The 17,323-nt window shown below is 44.7% G+C and overlaps 1 protein-coding gene across 1 annotated transcript in view; it reads left to right on the plus strand.

Moving 5' to 3' along the window:
- The window catches only part of dgkg (diacylglycerol kinase, gamma), a 90,685-nt gene that overhangs the window by 16,025 nt on the left and 57,337 nt on the right, over positions 1–17,323 (plus strand). Inside the window, exons 2-10 of the mRNA XM_076264007.1 lie at positions 1,453–2,187; positions 5,766–5,842; positions 10,255–10,408; positions 13,149–13,397; positions 14,153–14,305; positions 15,321–15,370; positions 15,763–15,837; positions 16,096–16,215; positions 16,794–16,911. Of these exons, the coding sequence (XP_076120122.1) occupies positions 2,109–2,187; positions 5,766–5,842; positions 10,255–10,408; positions 13,149–13,397; positions 14,153–14,305; positions 15,321–15,370; positions 15,763–15,837; positions 16,096–16,215; positions 16,794–16,911 (1,075 nt within the window). The 5' untranslated portion in view covers positions 1,453–2,108. The remainder of the gene's footprint in view (positions 1–1,452; positions 2,188–5,765; positions 5,843–10,254; positions 10,409–13,148; positions 13,398–14,152; positions 14,306–15,320; positions 15,371–15,762; positions 15,838–16,095; positions 16,216–16,793; positions 16,912–17,323) is intronic.

The following is a 17,323-nucleotide window of genomic DNA, read 5'->3' on the forward strand; positions in this document are numbered from 1 at the left end:
TCCCATATATTCCATCCATGTATATACTGTACATTATATCAATCATCAAAGCATGTCAATGAGCCTCAGTATAGAATTTATCTGTCAATTCTGTGCATATCTATGGATTCACGGAAAAGTGAACAGATCAGATAGATACAGATGAAAATTTCTCTGCTCTTTCTCACTCCTTTATCATCTCTCTCTCTCCCTCTGTGTGTATGTGTGTGTGTTAGTGAGTATGCATGACTGATTGATGCTCCAGCGAAGGGCTGTTTGGTAATGGTCTCGCAAGCCTCATTTCCCAAAGTGATTCAAATGTTTCACTCTGGGGAGATTCTCTCTCTCTCTCTCTCCCTCTCTCTCTCCATGTCTGGGGACTTCAAACAAGTAGAACATTTCACCAATTAGTGAAAATTATCACTCATATGCTGCACATATGAGAAATCATGATTCACATTCTGACACTACCAGATTGCGTGACTCTTCACTCCAAGTGTTCATCTCACATGTAGAGGAAAAAAAAACATAAGAACATGGCTTCCAGGACTTGAGTTCAAACCGACTCACACTTGAGATCACCTAGGTGGCTTTCTATCCTGTGATCTGGCCTCCTGCACACGACTTCAGTAAATGTGGTGCACCACACACGCACACTGTAGTCTTGCGACTTGTTACTGCTCTTTTATGGCCCTGTGTGTGGATTTTGTCAGGTACTGATGCTAATCTACCGCTCAACTGGTTTTGAGTGCTAGCCACCAGCACCACCAGCACCAGCACCACCACCACCACCACCTATACACACTCAGCCAAGCAAAAGGATAGCTCATTGCAGGGCCTGTCATTTCATGTTCACTCTGACTGTCTGGCTCTCAGAGTAATCCTCTGCTTGCTCCTCACTTCCTTTCATCATTCCTCTCCCTCTCTCTCTTTCTCTCTCTCTCTCTGTCTCTCTCTCTCTTGCTATGGCTGTTGTATGCTTTGAGCATTTTAGACAGAGAGAATGAGCGAAAGGTGGGGCAGAGAGAGACAGAAAAACTGTGAGAGAGAGAGAAAGAGAGAGAGCATTGATTTCTGTTATGCACAGAGCCAGGCACAGGCCATGTGACTCACTCTATGCGTGGCCCTTTGAACTCTTCAGCAGAACTCTTTGGTGCTATTTTGCTGGTTAGGGTTGGGCTCTGTACTATGACAAAAGCAAACCACCACAGTGTTTTGCGTCACCTTCTATGCTGCCAGTCAGTGGAAAGAGCAGACCTTTTTTTCCCCCTTTCTATTTTCACTTACATTCTGAAGTGTGTTTACGTGTGAGTATGCAGAAGTGTATCTGTGCGGTTCAAGTAGAGCTATTGATGTCAAGTTCATTTTTGGACTTCTCTCTCTCTCTCTCTCTCTCTCTCTCTCGCTCTCTCTGCCTTCACCCCCCACTTCTCTCTCTCTCTGTCCTCTCTTTCCCTGTCTCTCTCTCTCTAGGTTAACGGAGAGATTATCGGGCGCCGCTGTGAGCTCCCTGGTGGATCCGACACATCTCCCTGCATGCCTCTGGCAGTCGCACTGAGCCAACTCTGCCTCCAACCTCCGCCTGCACCTCTGCCTCTTCTTCATCATCCTCGTCTTCGTCCTCATTGAGCCTGACCTTCACACTCGTACCCTCTCTGTGATCTCTCCCGCCCGCCCCACACCCACCCAGGCCAGCAGGCGGTGCGTCGTCTGTCCTCCTGCGCTGCCTCTGGTCTCCTCTTTGCACGCCTGCGTCGCTTCAGATGACCCGTCTCATCGTCCGGCTCGGCAGGCAGGGAGCCGAGATGTGGCCAGCCCTGCTCAGCAGCTTCTCAGCGCACCTCAACGAGGGATAACCGTCACTGGCAACACACACAAACACACAAATACACACACACACACACACACACACACACACACACACCCTAACACTATACATACATACACATTTACACACACTCACATACATACACTATACCCATACTGTGATACATACCCCTATACTCACTCATAAACACACACACATACACATAACACATACACACCTCACAGATGTATGCTCACATATCCAACGTATAGATACAAACACGTATACGCAGGAACGGACACACACACACACACGTGCACATATGCAGTGTGAAATGGGGGACTGCAGCTGGGTGTGTCTGAGTCCGGCAGAGTTCGCTCAACTGCAGCAGTACAGTGAGTGTGAGTATCCAACAGTCCGGCGTCCATTTCTGCACAGGAAATGCATTCTGCCAATGTCTGCCAATGTGATTACCTTCTCTAAATGTGCAGTTCCAGCATTATGGCCATCATAATGTCAGAGGCCATCATAGTCAGAGGCAAATTAAAATATGAAAATGGCTATTTCCCCAGATGATAGCCGAAATGTGAAACAGCATCTCTGGGTGGAGATTGTAATAGAAACCCTTCCATTTGTTATTTTAGTGTATAGATTGTCATAGAGCTGCACATGTTCATTCACAATAGTCTGTCTTGTAATGTGAGGCAGTTAGTTCTTCTTATTCATTTGAGCCACACCAAAAATTACAGACTTCAGAAATATATCTGTTCTGAAATATATGATATGATATGAAGTTAATGGTTTGATGAGTTAAGAGCTTTATAACGTGCTTTTTAATGGTCCTGTTATCCTGTAATGAATGTTTCATTACGTCTGAAAGCTCTTTTTTTATAGACTTAGCTCTTAGCACAGTACTTACGATGTGTACTCCCTCCGAGCATGTTTGTCCTTCCTGGTGCCCCTCTTACATGGAACATTCTGATGTCATGTCAAGATCTCTAAGGCAACCGCTCAAACAGCTTTATGGTATTTTCCTTTATTGGTGGGTTGAGACTTGACTTATTATGGGATGTTCATGCTAATTGGTAGAGTACATCACATCTGTAATGAGAGTTGGAGCGAGCCGAGATTGACGAGGCAAATAAAAGAGGTATGATGTCCAGACTGATTTACACAGACTCATCCTCCGGTCCATCATCCTCCCTCCATCATCAGAACTCCCAACCTTTTTCTGGGGCGTATTTCACCCAGGAACTAAATGTGCCTTTAAATCTTTAAATGTGCCTTGCCAACTGTCAGATGCTATCTTTTAAAAGGTGTCCTTTAAATCACTCCCTGTGTGGTTAGTGTTCTCCTCTTTTGGAGAAGTAAGTTCTGCATTGAGATTCATTCCCATGACTAAGATCTTAGTGTAGAAGGTTTTTTTGGGTGTGGATGAGGACAGTTGGTGGGACGTTTCTCAGGAAAGACAGCTCAGAGCAGTTTGTCACCACAAGGCTTTCTGAGGAATATGTGTTATATTCAGTTTCCAGCCTCTGCCCGCACTTCAGCAGAATTTACAGGCTCAATTCAGACTCTATCCTCGAGAGAAATGACGCAAGTTATACTGGGCGTGCCATGATAAGGATTTTTACCCATGGGGCAAGACCTTCAAGCTGTAAAAGTGTCCACTAGATAAGGATTGTAAAGGGGGAGGTGTAGTAGGACCCACAGTGGTGTTTTAATTTATTTATTTACATCCCCACCTTAAGTGTGTGACACTGATGACGCATGATGTTCAGGCTGAAGATGTTGTAGCGGTTGAGTTGCACTTATTTTTATGTGCATCTGTGGTAGAGGAGATACATGGTTGCCGCAGGAGATGAGCGTGCATGTGTGCGTGCTTGTGCACGTGTGTATGCGTGTGTGTGTGTGTGTGCGTGTGCGTGTGTGTGTGCGTGTGCGTGTGTGTGTGTGTGTGTGTGTGTGTGTGTCTGTGTCTGTGTGTCTGTATTCTCTCTTAGGCTGAGCAGCCTGGAAACAGGCGCTAAAGGGCTTGTTTATTTTGTCTCTGTTAATGATCAAACTCTTTTGTCATCTGTTCTCAACAAGCCACTATCACACACACTGTTATACATGTGACACCAAACCCACACTCCATCTCAGTCGCACAGCCTCTCATACGAAGCCTAGTCGCAATACTGCGTGACATGAAAGAGATCTAATGTATGAATGTGCATAGGCAGTTCTTTAGTTTTCCATCACTGTTGACCTCCTTTATATTTTATGGGTTTGTGTGTATGGTGTGTGTGTGTGTGTGTATGGTGTGTGTGTGTGTGTGTGTGTGTGTGTATGGTGTGTGTGTGTGTGTGTGTGTGTGTGTGTGTGTGTGTGTGTGTGTGTGTGTGTGTGTGTGTGTGTGTGTCTGTGTGTCTGTGTGTATGTTTGTGTCTGTGTGTGTGTCTGTCTGTGTGAATCTAAGTGCACGTGTACTATACACACCATGTGCTCAACTCTGTTTTTTTTTTCCTCTCCAATTTTCATCTAGCTTAGAGCAGCATGTCATGCCAAGAATTAAAACCCAGCACAAAACACAAATTAGGTTGTTACCTAGCCTGTTCCATTTTTTTTTATGTTGCTTGTTTTGTTATCCGAGAGGAGTTTACTGGCAAAATATTTGTGTAAATCGTAGTATTTGTTTGTTTTTTTTATGATCCTGTGGTGATTCAGCCTGCTGCTGCTGCCGCCGCTGCTGATGCTGCTGCTGATGCTACTGCTTTTCAGCAGTAACTGGGCAGATGAGTAATCACGATATGACCCAGGGACAACCCCAGGTGCTGCGGGGCATCAGCATTCGGGGGCAGTGATATGATAGCCATGATGACTCACAATTTGTCTCATAATGCACAGAGGTGGAAAGACAAAGAGAGAGACAGATAGAGAGACAGGCGAAGAGGGGTGAGAGAGAGAGAGAGAGAGAGAGAGAGAGAGAGAGAGAGAGAGAGAGAGAGATAGGGAGGAGGAGGGAATGAGAGAGAGAGAGAGATAGGGTGGAGGAGGGAATGAGAGAGAGAGAGAGATAGGGTGGAGGAGGGAATGAGAGAGAGAGAGAGATAGGGAGGAGGAGGGAATGAGAGAGAGAGAGAGATAGGGAGGAGGAGGGAATGGGAGAGTGTCCCATTTTTTGCCCGAGCCACTGCATATATGACAGGGTGATATTTCTTCTCGACTGCTGTCTACAGTTTAATTGCCTGGCTTTCTTTATTAGCACAATTCATTTAGCCCAGCCCAGCTCTCCTCTAGTCATAATACACTAAGCAGGAGGAAGCTGGCGAGAGTGAGGCAACACAATGCAATCTGTGTTGGTAATTGAATGTCTGACTGTGTCAATATTTGGTCTGCGAAATTGGCTTATTTATTGATTTACATATGCATATAAGATGGAGGGTTTACACAGTTTACAGTGTTACGCAACATGTTACGTGTGGGTTCAGTAAAGCATGCAACATGTCAAATTTACATTGATGTGATGGGAGGAATCGTGCTGAGGTACACTGTTTACCTGCACATTCTATTTTGGTAGAATAAAGAGCTCACCTCTTACCAATATATTTCTTGTATACAAATTACATCCTACCCCAGCATTCCTTTCTTTTGCTTAGATGCCCACCGGGAGGCTCAATATCAGTCAAGCTGGATGTAGACTTTATATTAAATTATTATTATTAGTAGTATTATTAAATGCTACCCCTATCAGTACTGATCATTTCTCAACATTTTTCCCCAGAGGCCAGCTGTTGAGAATTATCCAGCTGGCTAACTCTGGCAAATTTACAGAAATGTTGATCAGTGTGTTGTTCCTACACAGGAAATGAGCGAGAAATGAAATGAAATGAAAGCTGCATTCCTCTTTCCTGTGTTCATCTTTCCTCTCATTTCTTTGTTCGGTCTCTCTCTCTCTTTCTCTCTCTCTCTCTCTCTCTCTCTCTTGTCACCACAGACTCCACCAAGAAGCTGAAGGATGTCCTGGAGGAGTTCCACGGCAACGGCGTCCTCTCCAAGTACAACCCGGAGCAGGTATGTCACCAGCAGAGTAGATTACTACCCCTGTGAGAAATAATGGCCTTGTCCCGGTGCCCAGTGGCCGCCACAGTGCCACTGGGCACCAAGGTCCCAGCCAGGGGCAGACGTCACATAGCTCACCTTCACATCCACTAAGTTCCCTTCATCTGCCGCCAGCTGATGAGGAATGGTCAGCGCTGATGCCAGTTTATATCCTCAAATGCCAACGCGGTGGCAGTCGTTCTGTGCCAACACCGCAACATCGCTGCACTTAGGACACATCAGTGTGTAGTTTTTTAGGGTTTTTCACACGCTATCCCATTAAATTGTGGATCGTCATCCATCGTCTGTGCCTTCTCGGTGGCCTTCCTCTCAGAATAACGAACGGCCCCATTTGCCGGCTCGCCGGTCAGTGGCGCCTCGTGAGAGACACTCGGGGGCGAATCGATGCGGGGTCGCTTCAGCCGCGGGGTCAGAGGAGACTATGCACGCCCAGGCGCCAGTGAGCGAGCCCAGCCAGCCTGCGTCCCTACATGGACGCTGGAAGGTAGAACGGACGGGGGAAAACGACTCATCAATCTGCACGCGCCCCGCCCCGCGCCACACCAGGCCCAAGCCCATGAGCAGAGGGCAACGCGCTATCAGCGCGACCTCCCTCTCCCAGCCCGCGCCGTGACAGCGCCCGTATGTCTCTCTGACAGATGAGCCAGCGCTGGGCTGTAAATAGCAGGTGTGAGGGAGCCCACAATGATGGGCATGAAGCTGGAGGTTTTTGGGGTGTAGGAGAAGTGTCAGTTCAGCCACGGGGTGATTTATGAGACAAAGACTGGGATAAATCTCATTTGTTTCCTTCTCGTTTCAAGCTGTGGTGGATCCTCTGCTCACATGTTTTGAAGAAAAGGCCCTGTTGGTAACTTTTTTTTAGTTGGTGTGTCATTTTGAAGAGAAGTTTTCGGGTGATGCGGGGTGATTATGGTTATGGATGTTGCCTTACTCATGTTCTGCCAAGAAGGGAGTTCCTCTAACCACTTCCTGTAGACACGAAACTGTGCTTAGATCATACTGGCTCAAATGTGCACACACTATGAACACACACACACACACACACATACACACACACACAAACACACACATACACACAAACACTCTCACAAACTCGCAAACACATTTCCTTGAATAGAATACAGACAGTTCTACATAAAGTTTAACCCAGTGTGTCTCCTACTTATACTTCATACAACAAAAGGACATCAGTACTCAGTAAACACATGCTTCTGTAGTACTTCAGCTCACGTCTTAAGGCCACTTTGGACAGGCTCCAGAGACACGCCACAGCAGGTCGTAACCAAACACCTTGTCTTGCGCTGAACCTGTAGCTTTTCTTATTTTTTCAACATTTAATTATTTTAATGTCTGTCTCTCTTACGTATTGTCAGCAGAGCGTTTCAGAGCGAGTGATGCCCAAAAAAGGCAAGAGAAAACAAATGGGGGAAATGTGAACAAAGCCCCAAAACAGTAATGGTCAGAGTCCAGCCACAATGGAGACCGGAGACAGAAAGAGTGGACGAGTTTGGATGACTAATTTTAGAAGTCAGCAATCTGCAAAGTTGTTTTGGAGCAGCTTACTCAAACATGTAATCTTGTCTTAAAATATGCATCGGCTCTATTCATTCAGTATCCACGTTATGTGAATAAAGGAACACAAATCAACATTTACTGTATCAGAACAAATAATTCCATCCCTAATTCCACAGCAAGCACACAGCCAACAGCACTGACATAAGGTTAACGTCATCTTTTCCTTTATCCTTGTACCTGTTCTTTTTTTCGACCGCCAAACAGAAGCAAGACGTTCTCAACCAAGTAAGCCCTGGAGCTCTCTGCGTTTGCATGCTCTGTGGTTCTTTGTGTCTACAGACTGCATGCCCAAACACAGCATAACCCTTTCCCGTAACCCACAGCTTTCCTTCGTCATTGCCTTTTTCTCTCTCCCATCCCCAGAGTGAGGTGCACACACGCACTCGCCAGGGATCACGCTCAGACCCAGAGGTCAAAAGTTCTCGTCCTGCTTTTTTTTTTGTGTCTCAGCTGTGTGTCTTTTGTCTTCCGTGTCGAAGGGTGTGTGCGTGCATCTGTGTGAGTGGGTAGGTTGTATGTCTGAGTATGTGTATGTGTGTGTGTGTGTGTGTGTGTGGGTGGGGGGGTTCAGACAAAGAGTGAACCTGTCAGCTCCACTTTCACAGTCGAAAGATGAAACACTGTGACTGTATTATGCTGTAGTACTCCAGCTCAAAGAAACTGGATTGTGGCCAGTGATGCCAGTAACGCGTTACTTAGTAATGCATTAGTCTATTTTGACCACTTTTTCCGGTAATGAGTAATCTAACGCGCTACTATTTACAAACCAGTAATCAGATTAAAGTTACTTATCTAAGTCACTGTGCGTTACTATTTTTGTCATTTTCCTTAGTAAAAAGATATATTCTTTGCTTTCTTCTTGTCTCGGGGATTAACGTCATGTAGGCCTACTGTAGGCTATGCGTTTTCAGCATGAGGACAGCTCACGTGTAAAACCACGCAGCAACACAAACGTAAACAACAATGGAGGGAGGAGAGAGATGCACTTTTTATCTATACAGTCATTATTTTGAGTTTGTGTCAGCTAAACATGACAACATTAAGGTAGGCTACATTGTACATTATGTGCTGGCGACAAAGTGCTGTTTAGCTAGACATCGTCTCCCGACGTTTTCCGAGTCTCCCACATATTGATAGCGGCTTCCTGACGCCCGCAAATTACATAAAATATCCCGGAACCTAGAGCGAACAAGAGCACGCAAGCCAGACCGGACTTCAAATCGCGTGTGCATCTGAGTTTAACGCGCACACAACAGAGAGAGAGAGGAGTGGTGCGTGCCTGAAGCATCCAAGACAGAGAGCATCCTGGTCTGTTTTGCTAAATCAACCAATCAGTTTTCAGTGTAGGTGGGCTTATATCTCTTTTCACCCGAACTTAATTAATCAGTTCAGTCAGTGTATCTAGGAACAGGAGTGTCATGGCAGAGTCAGTGCCCCGCAAAAAGGAACATTTAAGACCCATTTCACATCAGACTACACAAAAGTGTACCCAATTGTCTCATAAGAGTAAAACATAATGATAGTCTTGCACACTACACTGTTTGTAACAGTGACTTTAGCATTGCTCACGGCGGGTTAAATGATTGCAAAATACTTGTTGAGGTGAGTTTAACAAGTGTAATTTCATTTCCATATTACTCAGGCCTATACTAGATGGCTAGTTGCCTAAGCTACATGAAAAGGCCAAACTTCCAAAATCTACATATTTTACTATCACAATTTCTATCAATAGGCCTTCCTTATTTGGTGTACTGACATTATTGAACAAACATTTGAATTTCAGTATCTAAGTAGGTTAGGTTGAGATGTCTGCTATACATTGTTGACATTACTGTTAAAATGCACTTCCAGTATAGTGAGTATTGGCAAAACCGGTTATCATTTTTATGTTGAGGCGGTGGGGGTGTTGTCGGCAGCTGCTGAAAGTAACTAATAAAGTAACTTGTAATCTAACTTACTTTTAAAATCAAGTAATCAGTAAAGTAACTAAGTTACTTTTTAAAGGAGTAATCAGTAATCAGTAATCAGATTACTTTTTCAAGGTAACTGTGGCAACACTGATTGTGGCCCACTGACGTCTACTGTTCTCATGCAAGTACAGTATTTGCAATACGCATTCATACAGGGCATGATCATAATTGTCTGTCAAAATGTGGTTGTTTGCTGTCCAACTGTTTTGTGTGGCTGTCTGAGTTGTACTAGTACATACCAGTGAATGACCACTACATTCCATGTCTGTCCAGAAGTGTCCCAAGTGGTCCACAGTTTCACTACTTTGCCCTAAGAGCACAAAAATGTCTTTTTACATCTGCTCACTGTAAACATACACACTGTAAACAATAATGTCCCATTATATGCTCCACCTTTGGCACACCAGTGTGTGCATGTGTGTGGAGGTAAAGGCTATCATCTATCATCAATGCTTTTGAGATAAGATAGCCCTCATGTTTTATTTATTATTTTTCTTCACAATAGAGTTGTTGTATGTAAAAGTTCCAGTGGGTGAGGTCTTGTTCTTGCTCTGGAGAGTGTGTTCTGACGCCCCCTGCTCCTGCTCCTGCTCCTCCACACCTGTGTATCTGTCTGCTGTGTCACCACGGTGCCCTTGCTCCTGTATCATCTCCAAACAAGGGAATGGCGGTGGGGGTGATGAGGGTGGGGGTGGTGGTGGGGATATGGGGGAGGGTGTACAGGGCTTTATGGTTGTATTCTGGAGGTATTTCCCTCCACTGTAATTCCTCTCTCTTTGATCATGTGTCCTCTGGCCTGTGTCTGCTTCTTCTCCGCAGCCCATCGACTATGAGGGCTTCCAGCTCTTCATGGCCACCTATCTGGAGAATGACATTCCTGAGGACCTGTGCCAGCACCTCTTCACCTCCTTCAAGAGCAAGACAGGTGGGGGATGCTCTCCAGAGGCTCCCCGCGCCGGAGCCAGCATGCTGGGTAAATATCAGCAGCAGTCCCCCCCCCCTACTGCTACAGCATCCAGGCCCCCAGTTCATTAGTGTGGAATTTATTTAAATGAACACAACAGGCCTCTAGGGAGTGTGATATTATTAGTAATGTTTTTGTTATTATTATTGTTAGCAGTAGGACTACCAGTAGTAGTAGTAGTAGTAGTAGTAGTAGTAGTAGTAGTAACAGTGTTGGATTATATAATGTTAGTGGTTGTAGCCTGTTGGATTTAGTAAGTCTCGTTATTGGTAAAATGTTTGTATTGGTTTGAGTAATATAAATATTTGTTATGTGGGGTATCACTGCATCCTGAGGTACTGGTCTGTGTTTTGTGGCATCCATTGTCTTTATGGGAAAGGTGCGCTTGCAAATTAGATTTTTTCTCCTCGTCTGAAATGGTGGTCATCTCAACCATGCACACACACACACAAACACACACACGCACATGCACGCAGCTGGAGTTGCTTGACCACACAATCAGTGCCGCAGGGTGTTTGGTTGATTAGTTCAGTGTGTTGTTAATGCCGAGTGTGACATGCAGCCTTAATCCCGGCCTTCAGCACAGAGCAGAGCCAAAACCCAGCAGAGCTCAGAGCAGAGCTGAGCAAACTCATCCTGCTCTGCAGCATAGCGGCGGCCCACTAACTGGGACAGATGGATGGCGTCTGGCTCACTCGCTCTCCATCAGGGGGTCTCTGGCCAAAAGAAAACAGGAAATGAGAAAATGAGCTTCACAGTGAATTTGTCGATTTTATGTGAGTGTGTTTTTTTCTTACCTTCTCTTTCAAATAAGAACGGTGACCCAAAAATCAATATTGGCAAGGAAGACGTCCCTGAAGGCGATGACGTAAATGCTCAAGTCTTCTGACTAATCATGCATTTAGATGACTGATCTGGGCCGCACTGTGCCCAATCATTTTGGGATTTTTTTCCAGTTCTTTTGCTTTATAACTACAGTATGCTTTGTGAACAGAGTATGCTGAATTGGCATAAGTAGGCATAACCGTCATTTGACCATGCAAAATGGTTTTCTACTGTGTCGGATTCATTTTTTGTGTTTGTGGAGCTCTCTTGAATAACACTGAACGTGGTTAAATAACATAGCCTTCAAATTGCCTTTAAAAGGCACATTTACAAGAAATAATAGTCCATGAAAACAATAAGACAATATATAAGACAATAAATAAGACAATATTTGCATGTCATACAATATGGATCACTGTTTAGTTGGTATTAAAATGTGACAGTATACTATACTTACTCCAAACGTCCGGTGTGACTAGTCGTAGATTTCTATAAGGTTTCCTCTGTACAAGCTACATATACATACAACCTTAACAAGTGCAAATGCTGATGGTCAGTAACCCTGTTGTGAACAGAATCTGGTGTAGACTGCCATTTCAACCGCTGTGATGGAAGCAAGGCTATGGTCTGCAGTGCCACCTAGTGTTGCAAGTGTTAAGAGGCTGGTCTTGACTCTTACTATATTTCCGAAGCATTGAAACATACAGTACAGTATGTTTAGTATTATGAATTTAGTGACGTTAAACATACTGTATAATATCTGAAAATTGATTTTGGTAAAGTACTTCTGGATAATTGTCTCTCTTCTGAAACTGTAAGCATGTAGGCCTACAGTATGTTTCAGTAGCTGAAGCTGATGATGAAGTCGGTGGTGTAGCTCAGTATTTTTGGTGCATTTGTTCGATGACACTGCATTTTTTTCAAATACTCTTAGAAAGAATCCCAACAAAAAGTTCTGGTGCCTGAGCAACACTTCACCAGACCGGATGGGAAATTAAATCCTCAATCATCATGAAAATCCTTAGCTTTCAGCAAAAACCTCAGAATTTCCTCGACATGGTCTGATAAATTAAGGAGGCGTGAAATGATTCATCAAGCTCAACAGTATTAACAACATCACTGATCATTTCGACTGTGCCGCTTTTTTAACTGACTTGAAGAAAACCAACACCTAGCAAAGTATAAAAGCGAATCACTCACCCCAAAACACCCTTCTCCTTCCTTTCCGTTCCTCTGCTGGAGTCACCCGGTCGGCACTCAGCTCATTGCTCTTGACCTCCCCCTCTTTGCTCCCCCTGTGTCTGCAGAGCCCATGTCGATCGATGCAGGCATCTCTATACAGACCGAAGTGGCCTGTGCTCCAATTACAGGTACCACCACATTGGTGTGGCCATAATATCACCCACCTCCCCTCCCACTAAGCCAAAAGCATCCTGTCCATCAGCCATCACCGCTGAAGATACCTTCAGTGTCTCGTCCGTTTTTTGTTGCTTTGTTTGGTCTTGTCAGTGTATAGTATCTGGTATCTGTGTTTTCTGTGTGTAACCACAGAAGGGAGGCTGTGCGGCTTCTCCGTCAGTGTGGATCTGTTGATTTGGATGTTCAGGTTTTATCTGCTGTGTCGCCACATCTCACCGTCGCTTAGTGATAGCAGCATGCCTGTCTGGTATCGGTTATACTGTATCTCTTGACGCTTATCAGTGACAATCATCTATCTATCTATCTATCTATCTATCTATCTATCTATTTATCTAATAACAGGAACTAATTAAGCACCTGTTCGTTTTGTTCTTTCTTTCATTACACTCCAATTCTCAACTCCAACTTCCTGCCTTTCATTCAAAACTTCTTGTCTTCCTCTTCTTCTTCTTCTTCTTTCTTTTGTTTCTTCTTCTTTTTCTCCTCCTGTCCTCTTATCTCTCAGGCATGAATGGAAAGAGCATCCTGTCTGCGATGGGCAGGCACACCCCCGAGCACTCTGGCGTCCCGACACCGAGTTCCGGCGCCACCACGTCGCCCTGCTCATCCCGCTCCTCCTCTCAGCGCTCAGGGACCGGGGGCCACACGCCCAAGGGCCACAGCCGCTCACCCTGCGGCCAGTCCAAACCCGTGGGGGCCAGCAGCAACGCTCTGGCCCCCGCAAAGACCACCGGCTCCCCTCGGCTCTCACCTGGTGAGTGGTGTGTGTAAGGACTCGGAGGGATGCAAATGAATTACCTGATTAACTTGACTGGTCTGTTGTTGGCTTGTCTGTATTAGACAGTATATAGAGTACCCTCCAGAATTATTGGCACCTCTGCTAAAGTTGACTAAAAAGAGGAATATAAAATCATTGATGCTAATTGCATTGAGCTAAATGAGCATAAAAATAAAACCATGCAAATCTCTAGGTATGGTGCAGGGTATGTGATGATGTGGGGCTATTTTAATTCCAAAGGCCAAGGGAACTTTATCAGGATGCATAGTATCCTGGATCCATGCCTGCCTCTATGGGAATTTAACATAGGGGTGCCAATACTTATGACCCCTGTATTTTAAGGAAGAACATTTATTTGTTTATGATACATTCACAAAGAAAATTGGTGTCCATAAAGGTTGTATATTTCCTCATTTTTTTACTTAAGGCATTAAGATCAATTTCCAAAAGATGATTTTATATTCCTCTTTTTAGTCAACTTTAGCAGAGGTGCCAATAATTCTGGAGGGTAAGGTTGTTACACTTTACTTGTCTTGAATAATAGTGACAATTAGGTTTATTCTGCTGCTCAACAATTACTACAATAACCTGCTGCTAGAGTGGACATTGATCTGTATGTTCATTTTACAAAAATAACCAATTGCATACTTGTATATTAGGTAGGTAGGCCCACTATCAGTGGCAGAAAGAATAGTTTTGAGTGATCTCTTTGTGTGATCTGTTCCACCCAGAGCGGACGCGGAGTGAGAAGTGTGTGTCCCAGAAGAGAAGCCCCTCGCCTCAGAAGGGCTCTCCTCTGCCCTCCCCTCAGGTGGTCTTCCTCAAGGACATTGTGTGTTACCTGTCGCTTTTGGAGAGGGGCACACCAGAGGACAAGCTAGAGTGTAAGTGGCACCAGGACTCAGTGGTCATGATTGTATGATATGATTGTATAGTCTTATTTAGAATTTTGGAGGTTACTTGGCTACTAGGGATTTGTTTGAAAATGTTTTTGAAGTAATTTAGGGTAGCCTTCTGTACAAGGAGGCACTAAAACCACAGAGTAGTAGGCTGTAGCCTACAATATATTCTACTAATCAAGCTACCTACAGTACATAGTAGGCCCTAATGGCTATACAATGTCTGGTTTAACACCAGTGAAAACATTTGATGAATGAATGAGGTCATAATGGCCGAGTCATCTGGAAAAGAGATCATGTTTTGCTCAAAACAACAACAACCAAAACATGCTGTGGTCTTTGAGGACTGAACTTAGATGAACTTACAGTAAATCCCCAAATACTTCTCCAGTGATTTGTCGGTCATGTTAATCTCAGACATTTAAACCTGTGGTTTAAGGTGAGTTTTGAAAAACAGTAATAGTCAAAGGTCCTCAAAAGCATTCTCTTTTTTACCTTACTAGTAAAAATAGCCTACTTTAGTTAGTGTATACGTGTCCTCATCCATGCACAGACAGACAGGTCGGATTGGTTTGTGCTGTCCTTGCTTTTTACCAAAGACCAATTACCAGCTCTTCCCCTGATCTCTACCTACCTATGTGCCATCAGTCAGTTTCAGCCTCCCAATGTGCTCAGCAAACTTAGTGAGTCTGGTTGGCTTGCCTCAGTAATGACCCCGTTTGTCACCGTGTACTGACATCACCTTAAGCTTCTATTTCCAATTGACTTCTTTTAGAGCTCAGAGGCTAAATCTGCCACACTAACACCACGACACACCAGCTAATCTCCACCGCTAGCACTTTGACTAGTGACAGTCGACACTTGTCACAGCAGCCGGCCGTCTGACAGATGAATTCCCACCCTCCGGGGGATGTTTTTTTTTCTCTCGGGGATGATAGGTGGGGACCGTAGCTACTGAACTGAGTCATCATGGGCTCTCTGCTTTCTCGCCCCCCTCTAGTCATGTTCCGGCTCTACGACACGGACGGCAATGGTGTACTGGACAGCTCGGTAAGTGCGCTGGACACGGGAGAATTGGCTCCTCTAGGCGATAGGATATGTTATGTAATTGGATGACCACAGTGGTCATCGGTTAGCAGGTGAGTGTAGTAGGCCAGTCATTTAGTAGTAGTCAAAACCTACATCATCAGCATAGTGACATCATTTTGGTCAGTTGATCAGTATGTTGTCATTTACAGTAACTGTCATCCTACATACCACCATATCACCTTAGGACATGTAGACGTGATTTCAGTAGTAGGACACATCCATATCCATCCATTACAGCCTTTTTTGTTGTGAGCACATTTGACAGACACTCGGGAAACAGTTTGCTAACAGCTTTATAGCAAATACAATCATGGGAGGGTCCAGTTGTGTCTAAACTCTCTTCCTGTCCTCAGGAAGTGGACCGCATCATCAATCAAATGGTCCATGTGGCAGAGTATCTGGAGTGGGACTCCACAGAGCTAAGACCAGTAAGGACTCGCATGCATGCACATGTTTATGCGTCATATGCGTCTTGATATGGGATATGACTTGTTATCTTGTCACATTACTGGATTAATTTCATGCAGATGGATATGGATAATTGTTGTGCAATCATAGCGTAGCCTCAATGCGTTCATCTCATTCACTCACTGTGTGTGTGTGTGTGTGTGTGTGTGTGTGTGTGTGTGTGTGTGTGTTTGTGTGCGTGTGCGCGTGTGCGTTTGCGTGTGCGTGTGTGTGTGTAGATTCTGAAGGAGATGATGGAGGAGATTGATTTTGACAAAGATGGGACCATTACCCTGGAGGAGTGGATCAGAGGAGGAATGTCCACTATACCCCTTCTGGTGTTACTGGGCATGGAGACGGTGAGTGTGATGAAGTGTGTGTATTTAGTGTGTACGTATGTTTATGCCTGTGTGTGTGTGTGTGTATGTGTGTGTGTGTGTGTGTGTGTGTGTGTGTGTGCGTGGCTGTGCGTGTGCGTGTGCGTGAGCGTGTGTGTGTGGGTGTGTGTGTGTGTGTGTTTGCATACATGTGTATCTGCATACCCTTTTGTGTGTGTGTGTGTGTGTGTGTGTGTGTGTGTGTGTGTGTGTGTGTGTGTGTGTGTGTGTGTGTTTTGTAAGCAGTGCCCATGGTTCCCACCAACCACAAATTTCTTTACCAATATAGCCGCTGTATTTAGAGAACCCAGTGTACGGTATTCATATTACAGAGCATTATCAAGCTCAGCATGGCAGCCTGCAGTACAAACATTACAACGTTAAGATGAAAATGGGCAAATGGTATTACATGTATTTGAGGTATTTGATCGCTAACTAAAATACAGGCTCTTCTTTCCCCCATGACATCCAAGTTTCTCATGCCCACCCCCACCCCCCCTTTCTCTCTCTCTCTCTGTCTGTCTCTCTTTCTCTCTCTCTCTCTCTCTCTCGCTCTGTAGAATGACCAGGAGGATGGGCAGCATGTTTGGAGACTGAAGCACTTCAACAAGCCAGCCTACTGTAACTACTGCCACACCATGCTCCTGGGGGTCCGCAAACAAGGCCTCTGTTGCTCCTGTGAGTGTACTGTACTCTGTACTGTCAGGTGTATCACTGAGCTCAAAGGAAAATATCCATGGACAATTAATGTAATCGTACCTATAGCCGAATGACAGCCATGGCGATACCCTGTACCAACACCACTCCCACTGTCACATTGCTTAATGGGTAGCCCTGCATACACACTATCCCTTTCCCTAAAGTGGGATACGCACAAAAGGATGTTTTATTATTTTGTATTCTTTATACATGGCCCATCTTCTTGCAGTACCCGGAGTAAAGCTGTTTTAAATGCAGAGTCTGTTTCTTTGGGGAGGTTGAGTCTTTATTTAGGCATGTGTATTTTAGCTCCATGTCTGTCCCTGATTGTTTCATTTGTAGATATTATATGCCTACCCCATCTGTTGTTTGGATCTCTTGGTAATTTGCC

Source organism: Alosa pseudoharengus, unplaced genomic scaffold (genome assembly GCF_046254945.1).
Source record: "Alosa pseudoharengus isolate Yale_2024_CS ecotype anadromous, Long Island Sound unplaced genomic scaffold, YU_APseudo_1.1 YU_APseudo_1.1_scf_3, whole genome shotgun sequence".
Taxonomy (NCBI): Eukaryota; Metazoa; Chordata; class Actinopteri; order Clupeiformes; family Clupeidae; genus Alosa; species Alosa pseudoharengus.